We start from the raw sequence: 18,022 nt of genomic DNA, 5'->3' as shown, positions 1-18,022 counted from the left end.
CAAATTTGATAGCTGTATGTGAAATGACCTGGCCTGTAGAGCGCCAACACACACACACACACACACACACACATTGAGCTTTATTATAAGTATATATATATATATATATATATATATATATATATATATATATATATATATAACAAATTAATTTTTTATTCTAAAAAAATGGCATAGTTATGGTTACGGTTTGCGAAATGAGGATTTATCAATCACATAAAATCAAATGCTTGAATCATCATCAGTCACAACGTTGAAACAAAATGTGAAATATTTTTCAGTGAGCACAGCTTTGAATGAAGATGCATTGGGTAACCAGTACGTGGGTTTGGTCATCGGTGTCCTGGCTGCCGTCATTCTTCTTCTGGTGGTGGTCATCTTCGTTATAATTGCCAGAAATAAAAGACGGAAGAATACGTCTCCCCACAATGTCCTGAGGCCTGGAGAAAATAGGGTCACCATAAACATGAAGGTATGCATATTATCGCCATTCAAAAACGGGTTAACAAATAATGGTAAAACAGATGTGAAAATATAGGCAATTCTCTGTTTGTATATAGACATTAAAGAGGTAGAAGGCGTTTGGGGGATTTTTACTCACATCAAATGCTTTAGTTACATTATGTTTTCCTACTTTATCAAAGCAGATTCTTTGGAAAGAGAAATGAGTGCAAATGTAGTTTAGATTATAGTCGCACAATAACGCACTATGTTTATGGATGCCCACGAATTATCGTTCACCATGAAGAATATTTCCAAAACACTTTCACCAACATAGTTAACTGAAACTGGTGATTTATCACTATACCAAAAAAATAGCTTAAATTTATATTTCATTTACATTTACACTTATAATAAATTTACATGAATCAACTTGTATCGTCTGAGCCCTCTAGGATTAGAAATTTTATTCAATATTTAATGGTCTAGGCAATTCAATTAACTTATCATTTTTTTGGTAATCTTAGCAATCACTTTTTGGAATGAAGAAACGAACATGGGGTCGAAACTGGGTTTATTTTTTGTAGTGGACAAAGAATCTTTTTTTTTTTTTTTTTTTTTGAAGAGGTAGCTTCATTATGTCCATCCAGTGATCTTATCAGAGTTCTGTTGTTTTATAGAATCCGGAGGGCAAACCTGTGTGGCCTTACCTTTCTGAATATTATTACCATTCAACAACAAGTATTCTTGAAATAAATACTCCCAACATTAAATAAGAATTGAAGTCCATAATTTGCAAAAAAATTATGTCACACTAATCGATGATTATAATTAAATCTCCTTCTCCTGTAGGTACATACAATATATGCATGTACGTTAGTAGTTAAAAGAAAACAAAACAAAGCAAAGCGCTCAATGAAGTAGTTATCTGTTATTTTAACGAGTAACATAATTAAAAAACTAAATCCTTATAGAATTTAATGCATGATAATAGAACATATAGATCTGAATTGTTATACCAGCCATTTTATTTCATATCGTTAAGCCAATGGATGCTTCTTCTTCTTCTTCATGTAAACAGCCGACTACCTCACCAACACCGAATGAAGCATTATCGACAGGATTTGTTTTTGACTGATTGCTGTCTTTATCATAATCCATCCATATCCATGGCCAATTCGCCAAGCTGGCATTCTCTTTGAGCGGTTGGCCCCCAGCCTCAGAGTGGTCAAACTCTGCCCTTTCTCCTCATATTTCCCTACACCTATGATTCTGTTTAACAAAGAGCAGGCCACCATTTTCAGAAAATATCCTCCAAATTCTTTATAGCCCTGTAAATGTGCATTCCATGGCAAAAGAAAGGCAAACACTTATATAGGTGGCAAAAAAAAAGTGTCAATTTTCATCATGATAATTAATAGATGCTATAGGATTCACGGCTGGGAAAATGTTTATGTTCTTCGATTTAAGGTTAGTGATTACTGATTCCGGAATGAGAGCTGCAAGTGAAGATGATGTTTTAGAGAACAATGTAAATAAGAGTTTTAAAAAAAACTTTTAAATTTCTCTGTCAGAAATTGAGAACAAATGAAAAATACTTAATGTCACAAAGTAAGAAATATAGCATTATTATTCTCTTAGCCGGCGCCCTGGCAGACGGGGAGCGTTCCGTGATCTGGGAGTTCTGAGTTCGAGTCCCGGTTCGGACATGGTTGTTCTTCTTCTGTGTTCTATCTGTGAGATGTGTGAATGTGCCCCCCTGTAAAAAGAGATTGTGCAAGCGAATGTGATGCGTGAGTAGCTAAGACGTACTCTTGACCCTAGTTGGCGCTACTAATACAAGAGACACTCCCTCGACTTAAAATCGCTGACTTCGTCAGCGAGCTTGTCAATGGCAAGTGCCATTATAAACAACAACTGCATTATTCTCTTTTACGGCTTTTCGACAAGGCCATACTTCAATTTATTGTTTTTCTTATGACGAATTATTTAATTAGTATTTATTGTATAATATTTTTAATTCTGACTTTTCTCTTACGGACTTATCAGGCATTTTATCTATGGGTAAATATATGTGTTTATGAAATTTTCAAAATCAATGAACAATATGTATTATGTATTTTCTTTTGTTGATTCATTTGTCCTGTCATTTTAGGACCTTGGTTTGACCTTCAGCTCTTGCCCCAGCCATCTCTCCAACGGATCCGTGTACGGCCAAGTGGCAGCGGATGATCCAGACAAACTTCTGTATCAGGAACCTCAAGACATAAAAGCAAACTACTCAGGTGCTTATTGCAATGGTGAGTGGAAACATAAAGTAGTTATTACTTTCTCGTATAACCTGGTATAGAGAACATATAGTAATCGTCAAAAAATCCAAACTCGAGATTTTGACGAATCTCCCTTTTTTTAGACCTGCCTGAGTTCGAAAAACACATTTTTGGAAAATGTCTATATATAAAAAAAATAACTCAAGAACGCTTTAAGCTAGATGGTTGAAAGTTGGTATATTGTCTTTACCGACCAAATTTGCCGATTTCTATCAACTTTTGAATAAAATTTCTTCAGAGGAAGTCCGTCTGTTTGGATATGAATGAACAAGATAACTACAAAACAAAGAAAGATAGATAAAATTCGGTTCACAGATTTAACATCTATAGTTTAGACTCCTGTCAATTTTGAGACAAATCCAACTATGGTTTGATTGTCTGTCTGCTTGTATTTTCAGAAACATGTAAACGCAAGAATACAAAAACACAATGCTTAAATATGTAAAATTTAGAAGGGATTCTTGTGATTACAAGTGCAGTTTTGGGTCAAATTTTTGTTTCAATCAATTGAGAAAAATATATCTGTTGTTCCTTATGGCACTTGCCATGTTCAAGTCCGCTGTTACGAAGACCGCGATTTTAAGCTGGTGGGGGAGCGTCTCTTGTTTTTATAGTAGCGAATCTAGCGCCAAGAGAGCGACTTAGCTACACACATGTCACACCCTTTTTACGGGGCGGACTTCGTTCACGCATTTCATTCACTCATCCACAAATCGTAATTTAGACCTGAATCAGAGAATGATCACCCCTCATCCAGTACCTCCAGAGGTATTACTCTCGACATGGAGGACTTTGTGACCACGACAGATTTATACGCGCGTCAGCCACCAAGGACGCAGGGAATCTTCGGCCGATGGGGTTCGAACTCGCAACCTAAGGGACGCGAATCCAACGCTCTACCAACCAGACTATCCCGCCTTAAAACATATCTAAAACACATATTCGATTTTCGGATATTATTAAACGCATGTCAGTGATTAATCGCCAAATAACTCACCAAGGATGACACGATAGATTCAGTAAAAATACCAAATTCACGCCAAAGGTTATTATTTCTTAATTATCGTACGAATTCCATGTAATATGTTCTCTTTCATGACAAACTTATTACAGAGTATGGGATAAAGTTTTGGAGAAACTACTCCTGCTGTTTTTTTATTTATTTTTATAACCAAAGAAATAACATTGTACACGGATAGATTGGTATAGGCGTATTTTCATAGGCTAGAAATTTCTCTCATTTTTATTTTGTCCATTTCATACAGATTTAATTCATAAATCTTTGCCAAAATACTGATCTTGCTCCAGAAAGTTAATGAGCGCCAATCTCTTGTATAAAAGAAATATAAGGATTTGCATATGTCGACATTTTCTATTTTAAGAATTTCGCGCCATTGTTATTCATATATCTTAGTCAGAATACTTACATGCCTCCAGGCTCTCTATTTTTGAGAAATTCGATACCTTCAGAAAGCAGAAATCTATCTAATTTTCATCGTATTAGGAATGTGCTAAACTATCTAATTTTCATCCTATTTGGAATGTGCTAAATTTGTGCTTAATTTCATTTTATGCATCGTTTTTAACGTTTAATTATTCTTTGCATAAATAACTACCTATTTCGGTAGATCAAAATTATTTTATGTTTATTTTTATTATGATTATAAAGAAAGAGAAATTACAAAAACGACAATAAAGGGGGGGGGCGGATATTTTTAAATCTTATTCCAAAACTTCAATTTTTAATAGAAGCTCAGTACGTAATTGTGCAAATTTCAAATATATCCCTATTATTTAGAGACATTTTCTTAAGCATTTTAGAAGTTGTTCTTTTTTAAAGTGAATACTTCTTTGAGTTCATTTAAACTAGCGAACTTTTTTATGTATACCTTTTTAAAAGAAATATGGAATACAGACTCTCTCAACAAAGTTGTTAGTTCAATTTGAACAATTGTCGAATTTTTTCAATTTTGTTTGATTTATGAACATCCATTCTTATATCATATATAAGAACAAATACGAAAGCAGTTTTTTTTTTTTCAAACTTCTTCTCAAGTTTAGGGATTGTTTATATGTTGGTCTGATTTTATTAAATTTTCATCTAATTTTTTTACTGCAACTCGATCTTTTTCCATTTTACTCTTCTTGTATTGACTAGAAAAATAAATATCTATACTAGAGTATACCTGCTAACATAAAAATTGAATATAATTTGATGCGTTTTTAATAAAAAATTCTTTAATAGATTTGAGTGATTGAACTTGTTACGTTTTAACTCATTTTCATAAGACAAAACATCTCAGGAGATAAGAAATTTCTGGTTCTTATCTCCTGATTTTTCGATGGTTGGTTCTTGACTCTTATGTGACTAAATTAATGTTATAGTATCGAATCACACCCACTTCCATACTAGAGCATAACTCCTCATGGAAAGATTGTTTTGTGATCGTTGACGTTTATTTGGATTTAACCTTTAGAACCTTTGCATACGACTTTAACTTCCTAATTAGATAACATATTATCTGGAACATTTATTGTTATTTTAATGTCTATAATAATATAAGGAGCTTTGAGATATTGAAGCATTTCTAAGTAATTTTTTTTCATTTTAAATAATTTGATATTTTATTAATTTATTTGATTATTCATTTAATTTGCAGATTTAAAATTAAAAATTCAGTAATTCGATGCGCGTGTCAGACACATCATTGTATGCGAAGGGGTTACTTCCTGTCTCTGTACTATTTCAATGTCGATCAATTTGTTACTTGTTATCAATTAGGTACTTGTTTATTTTTAAAGTCTCCATACTTACTAGACTATTTTTAGATTACTCCAAGATCCCCAAACACCATTGAAATAAAAATGCCAAGATTTCGCCAAGATGTTTATATTCCCGGATTTACCTGGCGATTTACATATTACACTAAGATCAGATTACTATTATGTCAGTTACTTCTTTTAGTGATAATTCCATTTTTTGGCGATTTCTCGCAGATTAATCTGTTTACTTCAGATGACTAAACGAAACGTGTATAATTCGGACGTTTCATTCTAATTTATTGATGAATGTTATCTTCTTTCAGGTACAACCATCAGTCGCGAGTACGCGATACCAGAAATCAAGAAAGCTGTGCCACCACCCTCGAGCAAGGCTTCTTCTTTTAGCCGAGCTGCAGGTCCCGACCGTCACTACGCAGCCACCGCCGTGCTGGAATTACCCAACATCCAGGGCGTGAGCGGGAACACGGTCTACGCCGCCCCCAACGTCGACGAGGAGCTGTTGCCGCCCGTGCCGGAGATTCCACGACACAAGCTGCATTACCTCGAGAAGTTGGGAGAGGGACAGTTCGGAGAAGTAAGATTGCCGATGTATATACAACACTCTTTAAAAAATTTTCACTCCCCAATACTCTTTAGCAAGACATAAAAGGAAGATCAGGGCACTCTGTAAATCTCGAAAAGTTTGGACAAGAAAAGTTCGGAAACGCAAAGTTTCCATTGAAAATAGTTATCTTTAATTTGCTTCTTTTTCTAAATTTTGCAGCATTCTTTTATCAGGTGAAAAAAAAAGGAAGTGACAGAATTCTAAAGTCAGCATTCTTTTATCAGGTGAAAAAAAAAGGAAGTGACAGAATTCTAAAGTCAGCATTCTTTTATCAGGTGAAAAAAAAAAGGAAGTGACAGAATTCTAAAGTCAGCATTCTTTTATCAGGTGAAAAAAAAGGAAGTGACAGAATTCTAAAGTCAGCATTCTTTTATCAGGTGAAAAAAAAAAGGAAGTGACAGAATTCTAAAGTATTAGCTTTTCAATTAAGACAATGCCCTTTAATGTGTTCCATTGACTTTCTCGTATACGTAGTATGAAATAACATTTATGAAACAAAAATATACGAGTTAAGTGGAAAAAAAGGAATGGGGGGGGAGGGTCGAGGCTATAAAGTATAAAGCAAAAATCTTCTAGTTTAAAGGCTTATGAAATTATTTGCTTAAAATTTTGAAGATAATTTAAGAAATAAATTATCTAGTTTCTGTACTAAAAAATAAGTTTATTTCTATCCATTCTTAGAATATTGGGGTTCGACCTTGTAAATAATACTAAATTTTCATTTTTTTTATACTATGAAACACTAAAACAGATATAAAATATTTTTAAATAAATAGATTACTTATGCTCTAGTACAGTAACTGCAAAGCATATTGTGAAATTATTATACCAAATATGAACAAAAAAAATATGTATTAGATTTTAATTTATGAGTGTTTTCGTAAGAAAAATCTATCAAAGATTAAAATTTGAGGAAATATCATCTAAAGATGTAAAATAGCCTTAAAACGTAAGCAAATATAAAAAAATCAGTGTAATTTCCCAAAAATAGACTTAGAAACGAAATTTTAACGGTTTTATAAAGAAACCTGTTCAAACATTGAGACTATTTTTTTAAAAAATTCATAATTTTGAAAAAAATCGACTTTTTAACGTAGTTGCCTACCTTAATTTGAGAAATAAAATGACAAATCGTATATGTTCAATAGAGGGAATATGAGATTAAATACTGACCAACCTTTATCCTCACTAAACTCTTGTTCCATGGTTATGGGCTTATTTGTGCAGAGCAGAGGACATTCCAGAACTGGTGAATGTCCCCTACCACGGCAACAAGTTTATTCAAGAAGAGAGAAAACAACATCAAATATGGCATTCTGATTTGGTGTTTTCAAAGAAAAACATTGCTAATCACATAGGCATAGATAAAAGATGCAACAAGTGTTGCTATCTCAAACGGGTCCATCAAATTTGACTTCATTTTATTAATTTCAGAAAAAAAAAATTCAATTCCTATAACATAAGTTCAATAGAGAGAGTATAAAATTAAAATAATGATCAACTGTTATAATGATCAACTCACTGAAACTCCCATTCCCCTGTTATAGGTCCATCTGTGCAGAGCAGAGGGCATTCCTGAACTGGTGGACGTTCCCTGCCATGGCAACTCATCCACCCTGGTGGCGGTGAAAAGCGTGCGCCCTGGAGCCAGCGCCGGCACGAAAGCCGACTTCTTCAAAGAGGTGCGCATCCTCTCCCAGCTGCGGGACCCCAACATCGTGTACGTGCTCGGCGTGTGCACGCAGGGCGAAGGCCCCCTTTGCATGATCGTGGAATACATGGAGAACGGCGACCTCAACCAGTATCTACAGCAGCATGCTCCAGAAACGGCAGGCACTCTCACCTTCAGACCAAGCACGACTTCCAGCAAGACACTGAGGTAAGGCATAGGTCAAGAAAGTCTAGGCATAGATCGATTTTATTCTATATGTGACTCCAAAATCACTATACAAACTTTCAGGTAGATCGTTGAAACAAAAACATTTTGTGCGGAAATGTATGATTTACAGAATGATTGTAAATTTATGATTTCAAAATTTTGTACTGAAATTCATGATTTACGGAGTGATTGTCTCCCACGGAGGGGACACCTCAGAAATAAGAATGAAAAGTTTCCTGTGTGGTGGTTGGTTCTCACCATCCGGGCGGGTGCAGAAATGGTGGGAGTTGGCTATCTCCTATGAATGACGGGACATGCTTCTCACAGGAAGGGTTGTATCATGGTAGGTGATGGGCATTAGGACTCAACTTTAGTTCCCCTCAGTGTTCGGTCATTCAAATTTATATGGAATGCTTTTAATTAGGCGGGGTAGAGTAGCCTTGTATGATTAACTTTCAGACACAAACTCAGAAACAGACATAAAAGGAAGCATAAATTATTACAGAGTATTGTATATATGTTTTTCATTTGCAGTAATTACTCAAAATTTCGTCCTCCAGTAACTTGAGATACAAGTAATTGGTGGACGTAACAGAATACAAAAAAGGAAATATCAATTAAGTACCTCAATATCCATTAAAACTGCATATTTAGAAATAATACTGCATTATAAAAATAATACTTAGCATTTTTGTGCATTGCTTCTCTAATGTTTCCAACCGCATATTGCTGTAGTGGCAGTAGTTTTAAATAATTGCTGTACTTTTATAAAGAAACATTTCTAAGAAAAAATCTAAGATTCCTTTCATTTCTTGCATTTGGGCTTTAACGAGCCACTTTTTCGCATACATTTCTATGCAAAAATAGTATGATTTACCAAGCTATATTACCCTCAATGTTTGCAAAAGGATTTTAAAATCTGACTGTATAATATGTCGGAATTTTATTAATTTTTCAAGCAAAAATTCGTAAATCCTATCTATGTAGATGAAGCTCTTGATGACCTCTATGTCGTATGGGTATAAATTATTTTCTCCAGCAAATGAAGTCATCTGCCAAGTGCAGATAGAGAATGAGTTTAATTGTTTATATGTCGTGCTGGAATAAATTACTTGTCCCAACAAATACAGTTATAGTTAAGTCAATAAAGAGGATAATTTAATGATATATTTTGTTGGACTAAACTAATTGTTTAGGCCAATTCAAAGTGAACAGCAATCTTATCGATAAGTAGAATTTACTTCTTTTTATTTTCTGTTCTTACTTACTCACTATTCTTTACAAACTAATGTCGATTTGCGTCAAGTTATTATTTCTACTTACAAATTTACAACTAAAAAATGGTACTTGCTGTTATTTTTAGAAACTTTTTTCTATAAAAAAGCGTATATGTTTAAGCATAATCTCAAATATAGAGAAAAGATGTAATATAAGCTGTTTAATAATTTAGCATTTTTTTTTTTCTTTTTTAAGTTTGTTTGTATATTTTACGAATAAGGCTCAGGAAAGAATTATACTCATTAAGTAAGTTTCAACTGTATTATGAGTTCTAAAAACTCTTATTTGTTTTCCAACAAATAAAAACTAATTATTTCAAAAACTATATAAAGAAAATTTTAGTTATATTATTCCTTATTCCTTGTAATTTTTTTTTCTTATGCTGCGAAAACAATTTTTAACTAAAAATGCATTCCTTATCAGTCCCTTTAAAGAATAAAAGAATTCTTAAATAAAGCAAATAAAACCAGTTTCTTAAACCAATATTTAAGCTAACTATTATAAATTCTTACACATAAAATCAACACATATTGTTTGATAACTAGCGCCTTAAAGATTTTATATATTATATCATACTACAAATAAATTTAAAAAATTATCAAAAAAAACATTACGTGTTCAGAAAAATTGTTTACATAACAAATTAAAGGATCTAATAGAACTTTGAGCTATTTTTTCTGCAATTATCAATACAGTAGTATCGTTTCACTGAAAATATCTTATCTTTATCGAAGAAATCTCTTTCAGAAATTCTTATCTATTTTAGATATATACATGTACCCTCAAAACTTGATAAAGAACATGTGTTTATTTTCTGATAAAATACTTAAATAAGCCGTAGAGTTTTCTAGGCCACTCTTTTCAAGTAGTGTAAACTGAGTCGAGTGATCTCTTTAAAACAAACCAATGACTCTTATTGCGGGCTCACGAATAGAAATTTAAGGGAGACTGTGACTTCCAGCTCGAAATAGACTGGACCTCTATCATTATAACATTTGAGGCTTGATTGATTCTTCGATCTTTATCAAATTTTTAAAATTTGTTTTTTTAATTATACTGCAACGACATGGTGCTCATAAAAATAGCACTGACTATCGTCGCAATAACCAAGTGTATAAATCCAATTTTTTGCATGCTTTCTAGAAAATTACTCGTTTTCTTAAGCTTCAAACTATAGCTTGCAGAGCATCTTAAATTCTTAAAAAATAAAATAATACTCCAAGCATTTTAGAATTCCATTCCGGCTTGTTTATTCTTTCAACTTAACAGCATATATTACAAACCATTGCCAGATTCCAAAAGGTTTACAATTAATCATCAGCTATTATAGAAAAAAATAAGTGAAATAATATTAATAAAATATGTTTATCAAAGAAAAAAATCGTTTGCTTTTTCCTTTTAATAATATTTTAACTGAAATAAAAATAGTAGCAGTTATAAAATGTCTGAAAAGGTGTCGTCTGCTACATGTCTATTAACAGATTTAGATTCTGATATTTACCGAACACAATTATTAAAACAATGAGAAATTGTATTGTAAAATATATTTACATATTTATTAAAATTAGTTCAAAAAGTATACAAAAATAATTATCACTGAAAAATTTATTTTAGAAATTTAAAAAACGTAAAATAATTTTTGTTTGATATTACTCTACAAAGTAGCAAAAGAAAAATATTTAAGTTTTAAATTAATATTTAATTAAAAATCTCATTAAAATTTTGAAAAGCCCATTTTTTAAAACACATACTATCCAAAAAGTAACCAAATATCAAATTTTGGACAATAATTCCAACAATATATCATGTGGAGTGTTTCGCATGATTTTTCAACATGTATGTCACATAACGTATGTCGAAATTTCTAGTTAGTAGACCAACCTACAAATATTATCATGTTAATAGTTTCTTGTCTGAGAAATAAATGTCATGTGAAATATTCCAAAACATATAGTATTATAGTTAAAGAACGTATTAACTTTCATGTTCTGATATTCTTTTTTTTTAATTATGTAGTTAAAAATAATTCTATAATAATGCTGCTATAAATAAATTTCTAATAATTGCTGCTACAAATTAATCTCATATAAACATAAGTGAAAATTCATAAATATATTTTACTATTGAAACAGAAACTATTAATAGATCTTCAAATATTTCCCTTAATTGTATGAAATATTAAAAACTTTTTAATGAAGATTCCAGGGCAATTAAATTAATATTTTATAATAATTAATTACTGGAAAGGTATAAGATTAATGTACTGTTACTCAACATCAAAATCGTGCCAATAGTTAAAAAATTCGCGAAAAGTTCACCATCTTCTATGGATATTAGAAATGGAAACAAAAAGGTTTTACGGTTGCAGTAAAAACTGTCAGAACTGAATTTGGTGAGAAAGAAGTTGTAGAAATACAATGTCACGTATGTTTGCACAAAGAAATATCGCTAATATTTTTAGCTTATTCACAAAAGGTATTAACATTGTACAATTTCGTTTTAAATTGGAAATTTCATTTTGACATGTTTACACACAGAAATATCTCTTATACTCTTAGCCGATCTACAGCAATACTAACAGTATACAACTACATAACTCTATTGAAACTACCATTCACTCTGCAGAGGAAGAGGGTTTAATAAAAGCAAGACAGTGAAACAATAGCTCCAATCAACATTAGTTGAATTTATATAAATATGTATAAGTATCAACACTTGCATTTAACTGAATCGAATTGTTGATTCCCGTTGAATTTATAGTTCAAAGAAAAACTAGACTCCGCCATCACATAAGATCCACAGATAAGTACATTCATTTCAGTATATACATCCTAATGAATAAGTTAAGCTCATTTTTGGTTCTTTCAGCTACGGATGCCTGATTTACATGGCCACCCAGATCGCTTCTGGCATGAAGTACCTGGAATCCTTAAACTTCGTGCACCGGGACCTGGCGACTCGGAACTGCCTGGTGGGTCGCAACCACGTCATCAAGATCGCCGACTTCGGCATGAGCAGGAGCCTTTACAGCACCGACTACTACAGGATACAGGGGAGGGCCGTGCTGCCCATACGCTGGATGGCATGGGAAAGTATACTGCTGGTAAGAGCTCTCATCAACTATCTTAATAGAAATAAAAATCGTTATACCTATGTTCCATACTTAAACCTAATACACCAGAGCATCTCAACCTATTTTGGAGCAATTATTATTTACTTGCTAAAAAACTGTGGTACTGGACAGATCTACGATATTTACTACAAAAGAGCGAGGATTATACAATTTTATACAAAGGTTTAAATTCTGAAACTCTTTAAAATGTTCGTGAATTTTTCAAATACTGTAACTCTTTGATATTTTATTGAATTTCCAAATAAATTCTAAACTATTCTGGAGGATTCTAGATCATCCTAGGATATTTTTAAACATTGTTTCGATTCGGAAGCAATTTAGAACTTTATACAATGTTAAATAAATTTTTGAAAGTTACCGATCATTTTGCATATTCCAAAACTTCTACTATCAATCTCGGTTATTCTAGAAATTTTGTAAATACACTGGAACATTTTCAGAATATATTACAACAGTATTAGGTTTTGGAAATCCATAGAACTTCAAAGAACTTTTTTTACTTTCAACTTAAAGACTGGCAAGCTGACATAAATATAACTGGCGTCTTTTAAATGCTCTGTAAGTAAGTAAAAAGTTTACTATCGATAAATAGATTTCATGTCACAGATTTGCTCCCACAATTCCCAATTAATTTTGTTCTACACAATTGTAGCGCCATCATCATTTCCCTACGACAGAAATCGCATAAAATAAACTTTTTTCATTGATTATTTTAAATATTATGTTTAATGAAAATAAAAGAATACGTGCTTTTTTTCTCTTCCTAGGGTAAATTCACCACAAAAAGTGACGTCTGGGCCTTTGCTGTAACCATGTGGGAAATCCTCACTTTTGCGAGACACCAGCCTTATGGCGAGCTGACAGACGAACAAGTCATCGAAAACATCGGTTTCCTATACCACGGGGACAAGCACTACAGGCCGTTACCTCAACCACCGAACTGTCCAAGAGAAATCTACGATCTGATGCGCGAATGCTGGCAGAGAAATGAAACAGACAGACCGAACTTCCGCGAAATCCATTTGTTCCTTCAACGGAAGAATCTTGGATATGCCCCTCAGCTTTGAAGACTAATGAACTATGGGCGAATCCATCAACGAATAACATTTGCCAACGATCTCTGTTTTGTCTAGCAACAACGAGATTCCGAATGCAGTGCTGGACCGCAGACGGGCACCAAGTTTTAGTCCAGATGCTGGGCACCAATCAACTACTTACACGAGCAATGAAAACTAGCAAACAAACCGCTTGCATATTTGATTCACAACAATCGCTGCTGGAATCTGTTCATTTATTGACTTATTAACCAATCAGAGGTAGTTGATTTGCAGAGCCAAGAAAAGCGAAAAGTATATGTATTGCCGGAATAAACCCAAAGATTTCCTCAGATTTGCTGAAGGACACTACAAGGAGTATTGTCATTGGAGTTTTGTTCCAAATACCAGTTGTATGTGGACATTGCATTTAATCAGGAGCTTTTATTTGTGTATGGTTCAAGGTGCAAGAACAATTTTGATCATATATGACATTGTATATATAAATTAAGTTATAGATTCACCGCGGTTGCAAATTGTGTATTGATGTCGTCTCGACAATAAGTGGCTATTTCGAAGGCTTGTAGTCCGAATGTCATTGAAGGAACGGGTATTTATACTTATGAAAAAAAAGAAGATTAATTTCTGAGTGAACCACGATTCAGTTCAATTATTTTAATGAACTGTATTATATTAAAATAAGTTCAATATACCACTTGCCTACTAGCATGGTGACCATGATTTTCGTAATTAGAATTTATTTTATTTTTTCAACCATCATCTGTTCACAGACAAAATCAATAATCTATAAAAATATTTCATCAAATTAAATCTTCCAAATGTTTATTTATGAAAAGCATGCAATAATAAGACATCTGGAAGCAACAAGACTAGATGGAGTAAGATTGCAATAATTTATGTTTCCTGAATCTCATAACCCATCGAAGATATCTCTGGCTTGAACCTCATTTATACCACTGGTGTGTTCCGTTTTAAAAAAATAAATACTGTCTGAGCTTTAGTTTCTGTGATCAAGAATTGCACTGTATGTCACTACTTTAGAAAGCGTGTAAACACACGTTCCTTAGGCCAAAAGCTATGATGAATCTCAAATTGAAACTTGGAATGGACGATGAATTCCTAACTGTATATAGCTAAGTGATGAGATAATGGTATATAATTTGATGATAAAATATAAGCAAGTGTTCATGTTATAGAATAGCAAAAGGTGACGTGAAGGAAAAAGACTTGGAGGAAGACTATTTATGCTCTGTTGTATCTGTGATTTTCTTTTACTTTATTACTTTTTAATTTACAAAGTGCAACTTATTCTTAAGATCATGAGTGCCCGTATTTGTTTGGAAATACTCAACCCAACCTACTCGTTTTTTATATATCTTTTTATGTAACTGAAATACTATATTTGACAACTTAAAAAAATTTCTTATCTCATTTTCATAATCCTTAGTAATAATTATCAGAATTATTTAAAAAATATTTATTTTTAACAGCTGAATCTACAGAAAAAATATTAAAATTAAATTAATTAGCCAAATTAAAAAGAAACACATATATACCATCACTCCTTCCATCTAAGTTTAGTTATCAGATTTGCCATTTTTTTCTCACCTAAAATTAGAATTTTTATTTTTTAAAAAAGACAATGTATTGCGTTTTTTGTTTCGATCTGTATTCAAACATTCGAAATTAATTTCTTTGGTTCTCATATTGTATACTAAATTTGATAATTTTATACCAGTAATATATTGTGTCTTTGAACCTAGTCAATATGACAAGAAACTATAAATGGATTTTTCCCATTTAGAGAAAACGATAATTATTATTTACATTCGTTTTCACCGCTTCATTTCTTCCCACATTTTTCATCGTTGGAAGTAGCATTGCAAAATTATTAATCAAATTCGAAAACAAGGAAAAAAAACAAAACTGAATATGCAATCTAGTTTGTCATTTTTGGTTATGAAATGTGGTACGAAAGATGTGCTGCCTACTATCTAAACAGATTTTTTTCCAAATTTAATTGTGTTCTTTTTTTAAATTTAGAAGAAAAATACAAATTGGACAATTAATTGAAGGAAGAGAGCAATGAAAATGTATTTTAGAACAACTAAAATTACGTTTCTAGTAAAATTAAATTAGAAATGTGCATTATAAAAATATTCTAGCTATTATATCTAAATAGATGTCAAGGAACGTTTTCAGCAAACGATTCTTAATATCTGAAAATTTTCAAATGTATAGAAAATTTAATTATAATTGATTTTACAAATGGTGTTATATGCAAAGAATATTACATATTAATAAGATAGAAAAATGTTATATATTATTCTAAAAAGTCTTTTTTTTATCATTTTTATATATAATAATTCTGAAATACGAAAATATATTTTAAAAAATAAATTATAATAATGTTTCGAAAAACCCAAAAAGAAATTGACGTAATATCCTTAAAATTAATTAAGTGCTTAAATAACTTGAAAGATAATAAATTTTCGATTTTAATTCATTGGAATTATGAAATTATTTAAAAGGAGTGATGCATTTAAAACTATCATGGAAAAATGGTTTTTACGTGTTAAAATGTTAGAACTACTGTTAAAAAGATTATCTAAAGAACAAACTGTTTTTTTTCTTTCAAAACTTATGATCAACCACTTTTCAAATGTTTTAATGAAATTTCAATAATGAAATCTCATTCTGTTTCCATCTTATTTTAAAAATCTCATAAATGAAAGTTTTTCCATTTTTATTCAGTAAAAATTTTTTTTACACGTGTGACATAAATATGTTGTTGATCCATTCTAAATCATATTCATATGCTACACAAAATGCAATACCACTGAAATTAATAGGAGAAAACCCACCAACACGGAAAAATCTTTCTTGAAAATGGATAGTTGTAACATCTAGCTAAAACTCCCAATGTTCCAAATGTGGCATTTTTATTGTGACACGTAATTTATAAATGACGATCTGTAAATTCATAGACATCACAAACGAATGTAGAAATAAAAACTATGTAAAAAAAATGACTTGTGGCTTTTATCTTCCTCTTAGCAGAACACTGGTTTCACTTTTTTTTTTTTTTTTTTTTTAATGAACAGCGGGTTTTATTTATTTATTTATTTTCAATTCAAAGATTTTTGTAATAAAAATTACATTGCGTAAAAAATTTTAAATGCATATTCTTTGTCCATTTACATTCTCCATTTTGGAAAATCGACAAAATTATAAAAAATCTTATCTCACTAAAAATGAATGCAGTTTCTGACACTGACATGAAATCAAATAACACAGTTTTTTCTAAATATTTACATAAATTGCAAGAAATTTTCATAAATGTTTTCAAAGGATTTTTATTAAGCATGTGTTGTAAATAAAACATTTTTTTTTTTTATCATATTGCAATTTTGACTTGGCGACATTTTTGACAACTTAATGATCGAAATTGGCGCCAAATGCTTTTTCAGGAAATGCGTATTCTCGAAGCTGGGTGGAGCTCCGCTTTTCAGATGAGTAGAATTTTACAAAAATTTCAATCTCTCACCTTATTAGACTATAAAAGGCAGACAGCTGTTTATAAGTTTACTTTTAGAGTTGGTCGAGCTATTCAACTCTATATATGCAGGATGCTCCTGAATTCATGAGCAAATCTTTAAGTGTAGGCAAAATGCTTGTAAAAAAGCCTTTTTTGTATAGCAATATGGAGTCAGAAATGAAAAGTATAGCCGGAACAAGTGAGTGTAAGTAAGAACAAGCAATGCAGAAAAATTCAGTTGTACGAGACTTCAATTGACTCAGATAAGAAGCTCATTGTCAAACTTTCAGTTGCTGCTGCAACTGCTCATTAAACACCAAGCATCCTCGAAAGAGTACGCCATTCACTTGCTAGATGCTACCATGCTAGTATCGATGTTGGTGTCTTCACATTTGTACATTTACTGTAATAGCATGCAAGTAAAGAACTTTCCTCAAAAATAAGTAAGCAGTAAGTCAGGTATAAGTAACAATAAGTCAAGAATCAGTAAGAGTAAGTAAAGAACTTTCCATGGTATTTTTGCTTCTTCTGCAAACACTTTTCATTTCCGACCCAACATTAATATGCAAAAAAATGCTTCTTTATAAGTATTTTATCTAACCTTAAATTCTGGATCATAAATTCAGAGACACTCTATATATCTAAGTTAAAATTTATCAATAAATTAAATTATTTTAATCCAAGAAATTAAAGTCATCATTTGCTCTTCCTTTTTTTTCAAGTGAAAAACTGCACACGATGTAAAAAAATGAGAACTTATATCATCCCAGATGCTTTGTGAATTATTTTGAATTCATATTAAAATTCTGGTCAGTCCCATCAAGGATTATGAGTAGATATCGTATTTCATTGGTTAATTAATTCTTTTTGGAAGTTTTAAACTATTTAAATCATTTGATACATGAGATTTTTATGTGACGTAATTTCTATTTTATGGTGCGTGATTAGACTTCAAAAAATTAAAATTGGAATGTGAAATT

General features: G+C 31.7%; 1 protein-coding gene across 1 annotated transcript in view; it reads left to right on the top strand.

The window, feature by feature from the left end:
- Window positions 1-16,569, top strand: part of LOC129980906 (discoidin domain-containing receptor 2-like) — a 355,932-nt gene extending 339,363 nt beyond the window's left edge. Inside the window, exons 10-15 of the mRNA XM_056091382.1 lie at window positions 282-472; window positions 2,597-2,741; window positions 5,858-6,129; window positions 7,707-8,038; window positions 12,185-12,419; window positions 13,217-16,569. Coding sequence (XP_055947357.1) covers window positions 282-472; window positions 2,597-2,741; window positions 5,858-6,129; window positions 7,707-8,038; window positions 12,185-12,419; window positions 13,217-13,516 — 1,475 coding nt within the window. The 3' untranslated portion in view covers window positions 13,517-16,569. The remainder of the gene's footprint in view (window positions 1-281; window positions 473-2,596; window positions 2,742-5,857; window positions 6,130-7,706; window positions 8,039-12,184; window positions 12,420-13,216) is intronic.
- The last annotated feature ends 1,453 nt before the right edge of the window (window positions 16,570-18,022 follow it).

The sequence above is a fragment of the Argiope bruennichi genome, chromosome 8 (genome assembly GCF_947563725.1).
Source record: "Argiope bruennichi chromosome 8, qqArgBrue1.1, whole genome shotgun sequence".
Taxonomy (NCBI): Eukaryota; Metazoa; Arthropoda; class Arachnida; order Araneae; family Araneidae; genus Argiope; species Argiope bruennichi.
This window is presented reverse-complemented; position numbering and strand designations above follow the sequence as displayed.